The 7,433-nt window shown below is 40.3% G+C and overlaps 3 protein-coding genes across 4 annotated transcripts; 1 reads left to right on the forward strand and 2 right to left on the reverse strand.

Annotated features, from left to right (window-relative positions):
• Positions 1-78: 78 nt before the first annotated feature.
• Positions 79-3,419, forward strand: LOC663773 (glutamate receptor ionotropic, kainate 2). Its single transcript, XM_008203439.3, has 10 exons — positions 79-253; positions 300-985; positions 1,034-1,294; positions 1,342-1,566; positions 1,612-1,818; positions 1,868-2,229; positions 2,273-2,471; positions 2,516-2,741; positions 2,787-2,902; positions 2,947-3,419. Exons 1-10 carry the CDS (start codon positions 178-180, stop codon positions 3,184-3,186), a joined length of 2,598 nt encoding a protein of 865 aa, XP_008201661.1. The 5' UTR covers positions 79-177; the 3' UTR covers positions 3,187-3,419.
• On the reverse strand, positions 3,355-6,108 carry LOC663750 (protein takeout). 2 transcript variants are annotated; one of them, XM_008203438.3, is made up of 7 exons: positions 5,864-6,108; positions 5,725-5,817; positions 5,547-5,682; positions 5,372-5,499; positions 5,170-5,322; positions 4,283-5,123; positions 4,139-4,236 (listed from the first exon to the last, which is right to left on the reverse strand). In XM_008203438.3, exons 1-6 carry the CDS (start codon positions 5,919-5,921, stop codon positions 4,972-4,974), a joined length of 720 nt encoding a protein of 239 aa, XP_008201660.2. In that variant the 5' UTR covers positions 5,922-6,108; the 3' UTR covers positions 4,139-4,236; positions 4,283-4,971. The 2 variants fall into 2 exon arrangements, with proteins under 2 accessions (XP_974890.2, XP_008201660.2); XM_969797.4 differs by lacking the exons at positions 5,170-5,322; positions 5,372-5,499; positions 5,547-5,682; positions 5,725-5,817; positions 5,864-6,108 and adding exons at positions 3,355-3,736; positions 3,783-3,910; positions 3,960-4,095 and having other exon boundaries at positions 4,144-4,236; positions 4,283-4,441.
• A 137-nt stretch (positions 6,109-6,245) lies between these two features.
• On the reverse strand, positions 6,246-7,423 carry LOC663738 (protein takeout). The gene is made up of 6 exons (XM_015985418.2): positions 7,317-7,423; positions 7,174-7,266; positions 6,939-7,077; positions 6,755-6,888; positions 6,560-6,706; positions 6,246-6,512 (listed from the first exon to the last, which is right to left on the reverse strand). Exons 1-6 carry the CDS (start codon positions 7,375-7,377, stop codon positions 6,361-6,363), a joined length of 726 nt encoding a protein of 241 aa, XP_015840904.1. The 5' UTR covers positions 7,378-7,423; the 3' UTR covers positions 6,246-6,360.
• Positions 7,424-7,433: the final 10 nt, after the last annotated feature.

A 7,433-nucleotide genomic window follows, 5' to 3' on the forward strand; every position in this document is an offset into this window, starting at 1 on the left:
GTTGTTTCATTTTGAAAACCGTTTTAATCCGCTTGGAAACAAACGCCGGATTGATTGCGGGAAAGACGTTGAAATTCTAAAAATATCTGTGTAAACCGAGTTCATGGAACTCCACCACACACAGTCTAGTCTTCCTCATATTTTGAAAAAAATGCCCAAACCGCGTGTATTTCTGTGATGTTACTTTTGCTGTTTTTTTATTTTACGAGCTTTCACACACCAACGGGGTCACAAACCCAAAATCTTCGCATAGGTAAGTCATGTGTTCGTATTATTGGTTGTATACGTGGGCCTTTCAGGAGGTCTATTTCAGCATGAGACCGAGCAAAAAGCGTTTCATCTCGCTACGGACCTCATCAATGCCAAATACAAGGATTCGTCCATCAGACTAATCCCAGACTCCCATCTCATTGACAATTACAACGCCTACACCACCTATCTCACCACTTGCGAGCTTTTGCAAAAGGGCGTTATTGCGATTTTTGGGCCCAGCTCCATTCACTCATCCCCAGCCATTCAGACAATCCTCGACCGGAAGGAAATACCTCACGTTGAGACCTACTTTGACCGCAAACTCTCGAGACACGACTGTTTGCTAAACCTACACCCACATCCGTCGGTTATGAGCCAAGCGTATCTCGAAATTGTCAATAAATGGGGCTGGAGAAGTCTCGTTGTGATTTACGACTCAGAGGAGAGTCTCGCAAAGTTGGGCCTTTTCGCGGCGTCTTGCAAGCAAAGAGTGACGCTAAGTCGGCTTGAATTAGACATGTACGACACATTCAGGACGAGTTTGACTAGTATTAAAAAAACCGGCGAAACGAATTTTATTTTGGAATGTTCCGTTGATATTTTGGAGGCGGTTCTTAAGCAAGCACAACAAGTGGGAATGATGACGGAACGTCACAGTTATATCATCACTAAACTTGATTTGCAAACAATAGATCTGGCACCGTTCCAATACTCTGAAGCCAACATCACCGGAGTAATTTATCACGGAACCAACCTTGACTTTTTCACATTATTTTTCCAGTTCCGGATCTTTAATCCCGAAAATGCCGAGATTATGAGCTTGGCCGACCAGATTTATACGCAAGAGAAGTACAAAGGGATTCCCTCTGGGTGGTTATTGAGACACCAAACGGCCCTTTTGATCGATTCAGTCGATTTGTTGCACCAAGCAGTGCTAGATTTAACGCTTTCGGAACAAGTGGTCATCCAAAGTCAGACCTTGTACTGCAATACGTCCAACAATTGGGACAGTGGCCACACTATAGTCAACTACATGAAAGGAGTAACTAGAGTGTTTCATTTTTGCATAAATCTGACTCGAAGTTTCAGCAAACTATCAAAGGACTCACCGGAGTTGTCCACTTTGACAACGAAGGTTTCCGGCGAGACTTTACTCTAGATATTTTGGAATTGTCACTTGGTGGATTGCTACGAATTGGTGCTTGGTCTTTTTTCAGTGGTTTAAGTCTTAATCGGCCCCCGAATCTCTCAAAAGTCAAAATCGTGGACGATGCAAATCTTGTAAATAAAACCTTCACTGTTATTACATGCTTGGTAAATGATTGCAATCCTTGTCCAAAATTTTGATTACGATTCTAGACTACTCCCTATGGCATGTTGAAGGAAACAACGCAACAGCTTTTTGGCAATGACCGGTTTGAAGGCTTCGGCATTGACCTAATGGACGAGTTGTCCAAAATGCTGGGTTTCAACTACACCATCATAATCCAGGAAGATGGTTACAACGGCAATTACAACCAAACTACGGGAGAATGGAACGGTTTAATTGGTGCAATTTTGAGTGGCGTAGGTTTGCTCAAAATTGCACAACTGTAAGTTTAGTGCAAATTTCCAGAAAGCTGACTTGGCAATTGCCGATTTGACTGTGACGGCGGAACGCGAAGCTGTCGTCGATTTCACCCTCCAGTTCATGAATTTGGGAATTTCAATCCTGTATAAAAAACCAAAACCTGTACCTCCAAGTCTCTTTATGTTTGTTTCGCCTTTTTCCTACACAGTTTGGATTTTACTGGTGGTGACGTATTTCCTAGTCTCAATGTGTTTTTTTGTGATGGGGCGGTTGTCCCCCAGTGAGTGGACGAACCCTTTCCCTTGCGTGGAAGAGCCCGAATATCTGATCAACCAGTTCAGTATCAGGAACAGTTTGTGGTTTACGATCGGCAGTTTGATGCAACAGGGAACAGAGCTGGCACCAATGTATGAACTCAACTCGATTTCTTTTTTTCAAGTGACATTTTAGCGGGATTTCGACAAGAACCGGGGCCGGGGTTTGGTGGTTTTTTACTCTGATTATGGTTTCATCATACACTGCTAACTTGGCCGCTTTCCTCACCGTTGAAACACTGGTTACACCTTTCAGTAATGTCAAGGAGCTGTCGGAACAAACCGAGATTAAATACGGGGCGAAAAGAGGTGGAGCGACTGCTAATTTTTTCAAAGTACGACAGTACGGATTTTTTTGTTAATTATTTATGTGGTTTAGAACGCAGGGAATGACAGTGTGCGCAGCCGAATTTGGCACTTTATGGCCACGCATGACGAAGAAATGACTGAGAGTAATGACGAAGGGGTGGAGCGAACTGAGGAGAAACATTACGCTTTTTTTATGGAGTCTACGACCATTGAATATGTTATTGAACGGCACTGCTCTTTGGCCAGTGTTGGGGCGCCTTTAGACGACAAAGGCTATGCCATTGCTATGAAAAAAAGTAACACAAATAATCGATTAAACTTGACTTTATTAAAAGTTACAGATTCGTCATACAGAAATGACCTAAGCGCTGCCATACTCAGGTTGCAGGAAACGGGCAAAATTGCCCAATTGAAGGAGAAGTGGTGGAAGGAGAAACGCGGGGCTAGTAATTGTGGGGTGTGTCTCTCAAATTGTTTTTCGCTTGTGTAATGATTTTTTAGGCCCAAAAGTCGGAAAGTGCCGCCACTCCGCTCAATTTGCAAAATGTGGGCGGCGTTTTCCTGGTACTGTTTCTCGGTACTGGGCTTGGATTTTGCATTTCTTTTGTTGAGTTGGCACTTCGTGTGTATTCCACCACGAAAAAGACGGACCAACAGTTTAGGAAAGAACTTATCGAGGAAATAAAATTTTTCATACGATTTAAGAAAAATGTGAAGAGTGTGAAACCGGAGACACATTAGTGACACTTTTCGTATAAAAGGGACCAAATCGGTGAAGCAGAAAGCGACAAACCTTGACTTTGACCGAAATTCGTTCTGGAAAATTTCACGTCAGGGGAGATCTGTTTTAATAGGCATAAATTATATTTAATTGCTAATCGCTGCTTGGAATTGCATAAAATAAAAAACTTTGTAAAAATAATACGTTTTATTGGTTTCTAAACTTGATACATAATTATAACATTTATTCTAATTATTATCACTTTTTTACACAACTAGAGGATTTCATTGGCCGGCACTCGCTCCAGTATTTTCGAAACGATAGATTCTATAATCCGGGTGACGGTTTCTTTGATTGGAGCCCCCAAGTCGTTCAAAACGTCCTGCCAGTTCTCGTTCAACAATTGATTAATTTCCGAACCTAGCTCTTGGTTCCCGTTTAAAATATTTTCAAAGTTGAAATAGGCCCGAGTTAGGGTAAAGTCAATCTGGGGATCGACAAATTTCAAGTACTCGATGTCATTTTTCTGGTACGGTTCTATTTTGGCTTTGACGTGATAGTCACCTCCGACTGAGAAAAAAATTTTTGCGGTTGTAATAAATGGGAGAGGATTTACCTGCTGTTATATTCGCCGGGCCTTGACCCTTTAATGTCAAGAGCAAAACTTTGCCATCGATGTCATAAGTGCCAATGATGTTTAGGTTTTCGATGTGAAAAACTGCGTCAAAACCCGTTCTCCCAAGACTGGAACGGTTTGTGTAATAAATAATTTTTTTGAACTAATTACACTCACTCTATACTCGTTACTTTGATGTCTTTGAGACCAGATACTTGCACGTCTTTCAAGGATAACTTGAAGTTGTTGTGTTCGATTTCGATCAAAGGTAAGTCAAGTGGGTCCAATCGCGGAATGCCCACTTGTTTGTCACCTAATTCGAGTTCGTTAAAACTGCAATAAATCAAAATGAGCTAATTACCTTTGACTATGAAAGGAATCGCGTAATTGGCATTTTCCAAAGCACAGGTTTTGAAATTGGGGTTTTTCTCATCACAGGATTTGATATAACTCGCTGAAAAAACAACTCAGTTTGGTGGAAATACAAGAGCTGGACCTACGTCTAGTTTGAGGCGACTGCGGCACCACAGGTGTGCAAAAAAGCGCGACCACTAAAACCAAAACCTGATATTTCATCCTGCGAACCATTAAGAACTAAGCCTGGCGAAATAAAAATGACTCTTTTATACTTGCTTCGAACGCCAGTTTTATTTTTTTATACCGGAACACGTTACTAAGGTTAAATTAAACATTGTGTTTTGAAGAACAATCAAATCATTAAGAGTGTAGACCACTTAATTTATTTAAAGCGTTTTTTACGCTTTACTGATTTCATCTCTATTCACGTTTATTGTTTTACGCGCTATTCACTAGTGTTAGAGTCGATTGGTTTCCAATTTTTTGCGAATCAGTGTCTAAATAAATCACGGACTTTTTCTAAGCATAAAATCGCATTTGTTTGGAAAAATCCCAAATCTGAAACAATAATAATACGATGAGACCATAACGACCTTCAAACTTTTGTTTCAGGTTTCGTGATTTGTTTTTTGGATGGTTTTGCATAAGAAACAGATGTTATTAATTTCTGAAGCTAATCAGCACGTGTAATTAAAAACCTTGACGAGTCACTGAAAACCGTTGTATAATTTTCCACTCAAACGGTCCTAAGATCGTCTCGAACAAAAACCAGTGTTGCAAATGAGAACATTTAATGATAATTATTGACAATGATTGGTGAACAGATTGCTAATTAATCAGGAAATATGTTTTTCGCTGGAATGTTTCTGAGGATTTTTGAAACGACGGACTCGACCACCGTCGTCACGGTCTCCTTCAGGGGAACGTCTATGTCTTTGAGAACGTCTTCCCAATTCTCATTCAATATTCTATTAATGTCAATGCCTGGAAATCCCATTGTGGAACAAGTTTTGACTAAAATCAAATTTACCAATTTGCTGGTCCCCACTATCAAGGAGATTCTCTAGGTAAAAATATGCTCTCTCGAGAGTGTAGTCCATGGTGGGCTTGTTAAATTTAACAAAAGTCTCTTTCCCTTCAGTATATTCCTGTAGAACGCTAACAAATCTAAAATTACCTCCAACTAAGGAAATTACTATTATTGGCGATTTTTAAATTTCTGGAGTAATTACCGGAGGTTAAATTACAAGGCCCTGAGCCTTGTAGGGACAGAAATAAAATTTTCCCATCAACTTCGTACTGTCCGATAAACATTAGTCTATCGGCGTGGAACGTGAGATCAAGATAGGTTTGGTTCATTCTAAAACGACCAAATTATTACCACTCCAAAAAATCAAAAACCTTTACTTAATATCAGTCAGACTTGAGTTTTCCAACCCGTAAACACTCAAATCTTTCATTGCTAGCCTAAAATTGCTTTCAACCACTTCGACTAAAGGCAGCTTCATCGGATTCATCTTGGGAACCCCCCGTTGTTTATCGCCTAAAACTCTCTAAAATTTTGGCCGAAATAATTACAAATTACCTTTGACCAGATATGGAATGGCATAATTGCCGTGTTCCAACGCACATTTATTAAAATCGGGCTTTTTGATGTGGCACGGTTTGATGTAATCGGCTGCAAATAAATGTTGGCTATTTTTTTAATGAAAATTGCAACTCACGATGCGACAATGCACAAATGCACGAAACTGTAGCAAAAGCAACCACTAAATGTTTCATCCTGTTGGAGACTGGGACTCGCAGGAAATCAACCTCAATTTATAAGTTGGAAGCTGGTTTTTGAATTTTTACTGACTTTGAGACCGGAATGTCTTGAAGTTGTGAAAAATGTGCTAAAGTGAGGGACACATTTCGCCCAATATGATTGGAAAAAGTTGGAAGTCGGATAGTTTGTTTATTTAATAAAGTGTTTGATTAAAAAAGTGTTAATTCATTGTTGTATAACTGAAGTGATGAAGGACACTAACCAGAGACTTTCGCGTTCGCTAAAGTTGAATTTAAATTGCTAGTCACTTGAGTGTTTAATTTTTAAAATAAAACGAGTTTTATTGAAAAAAGTATATTTTCGAAAATCGTACAATACAAACACAATAAAATTAAATTACAGATCACAATTTCTTATCACTTACAACAAAATAAATTAAGTCAACGATAACAATTAGGGTAAAATAATTTCGTTGTATGGGACTCTCTCGAAGACGATGCTGGCAATATTATTGCAGATGCTGCCAATGGTCTGGCCAATAACGTGTTCAAAATCCTTCACGACCTCTAACCAGTTTTCGTTAAGAAATCTGTTTGTCTCCCGACCTAGACACAAAATTAAAAAAAAAAACAAATTAAAAAAATAGACTCACCAATAGTTGGATCCCCGAATAGACTTTCAACGGCAAACTCGGCCTTCTCGATGGTGAATTTAAATTCGTTTTTGCCAATTTTGGCGTACTTTTGCCCGTTCTTATCGACTAGATTGTAGTGGAAAGTGAAGGTGTAATTGCCTCCGTCTGAAAAATTTTCCTCAATTTTCGCTTTCTTCAATTAGTGAAACTCACAAGCTTTGACCGATCCAGGGCCGTCTCCCTTGATCGGCAGAATCAGGATTCTCCCCTCGGTGTGAAACTGCCCTTTGAGCAGAATCTCCGCCAAATGCACCACGACCGTGACCTCGCGTTTGTCCAAATCAGCGCTGCAAAAATCGCTAACGCAATTAGAAATCAATCAAAATTGGAAACTTACTGGAATCCAATGAGTTCGGCTTTGTTGAGTCCGATAATTTCCGCATCGGTGATGTTCAACTGGAAATCAGCCCGGTCCTCCAATTGCACAAACGGCAGTTTTAGCGGCGATAAAGGCAGCAGACGTAACGACTTCTCGCCTGCAAAAAGACAAAAATTCGAAATGTCAAGGTGGAGCTATCGCTCCTTTAACTTCGGGAAGCCTGATTTAAAACCTGATTGGGACAAAGCCTTACCCGCCACCAGGTGCTTGATGGCCTCTTTGCCGCTCTGAAGACCGCATTTGTCGAAATTTGGGTCGCTTCCGCTGCACAGTTTGATGTACTTTGCTGGAAGAAACAATTAGCTTTGGGGGCGTTTCCCGGACTTGGGTACTCACGCAGTGCAACGGAACTGCACCGACTGAAGAAAAATGCAGCTAGGAGGACTGGAAGATACATTGTAGTGCAGGAAAAAATGTGAAGTGATACCTAAAGGGTACCATTCGTTTTATATA

This window comes from Tribolium castaneum, chromosome 4 (assembly GCF_031307605.1).
Source record: "Tribolium castaneum strain GA2 chromosome 4, icTriCast1.1, whole genome shotgun sequence".
Taxonomy (NCBI): domain Eukaryota; kingdom Metazoa; phylum Arthropoda; class Insecta; order Coleoptera; family Tenebrionidae; genus Tribolium; species Tribolium castaneum.

Coding starts and splice junctions, on each gene's coding strand:
- LOC663773 (XM_008203439.3), top strand. CDS start 178: ATGTTACTTTTGCTGTTTTTTTATTTTACGAGCTTTCACACACCAACG. Junction 986..1,033: donor CTGAAGCCAACATCACCGGA/GTAATTTATCAC, acceptor TTATTTTTCCAG/TTCCGGATCTTTAATCCCGA. Junction 1,819..1,867: donor TTGGTGCAATTTTGAGTGGC/GTAGGTTTGCTC, acceptor GCAAATTTCCAG/AAAGCTGACTTGGCAATTGC.
- LOC663750 (XM_969797.4), bottom strand. CDS start 4,370: ATGGTTCGCAGGATGAAATATCAGGTTTTGGTTTTAGTGGTCGCGCTT. Junction 4,237..4,282: donor GCAGTCGCCTCAAACTAGAC/GTAGGTCCAGCT, acceptor TTGTTTTTTCAG/CGAGTTATATCAAATCCTGT. Junction 3,737..3,782: donor CCCGGCGAATATAACAGCAG/GTAAATCCTCTC, acceptor TTTTTTTCTCAG/TCGGAGGTGACTATCACGTC.
- LOC663738 (XM_015985418.2), bottom strand. CDS start 7,377: ATGTATCTTCCAGTCCTCCTAGCTGCATTTTTCTTCAGTCGGTGCAGT. Junction 7,267..7,316: donor GTGCAGTTCCGTTGCACTGC/GTGAGTACCCAA, acceptor TGTTTCTTCCAG/CAAAGTACATCAAACTGTGC. Junction 6,889..6,938: donor GCCGAACTCATTGGATTCCA/GTAAGTTTCCAA, acceptor CGATTTTTGCAG/CGCTGATTTGGACAAACGCG.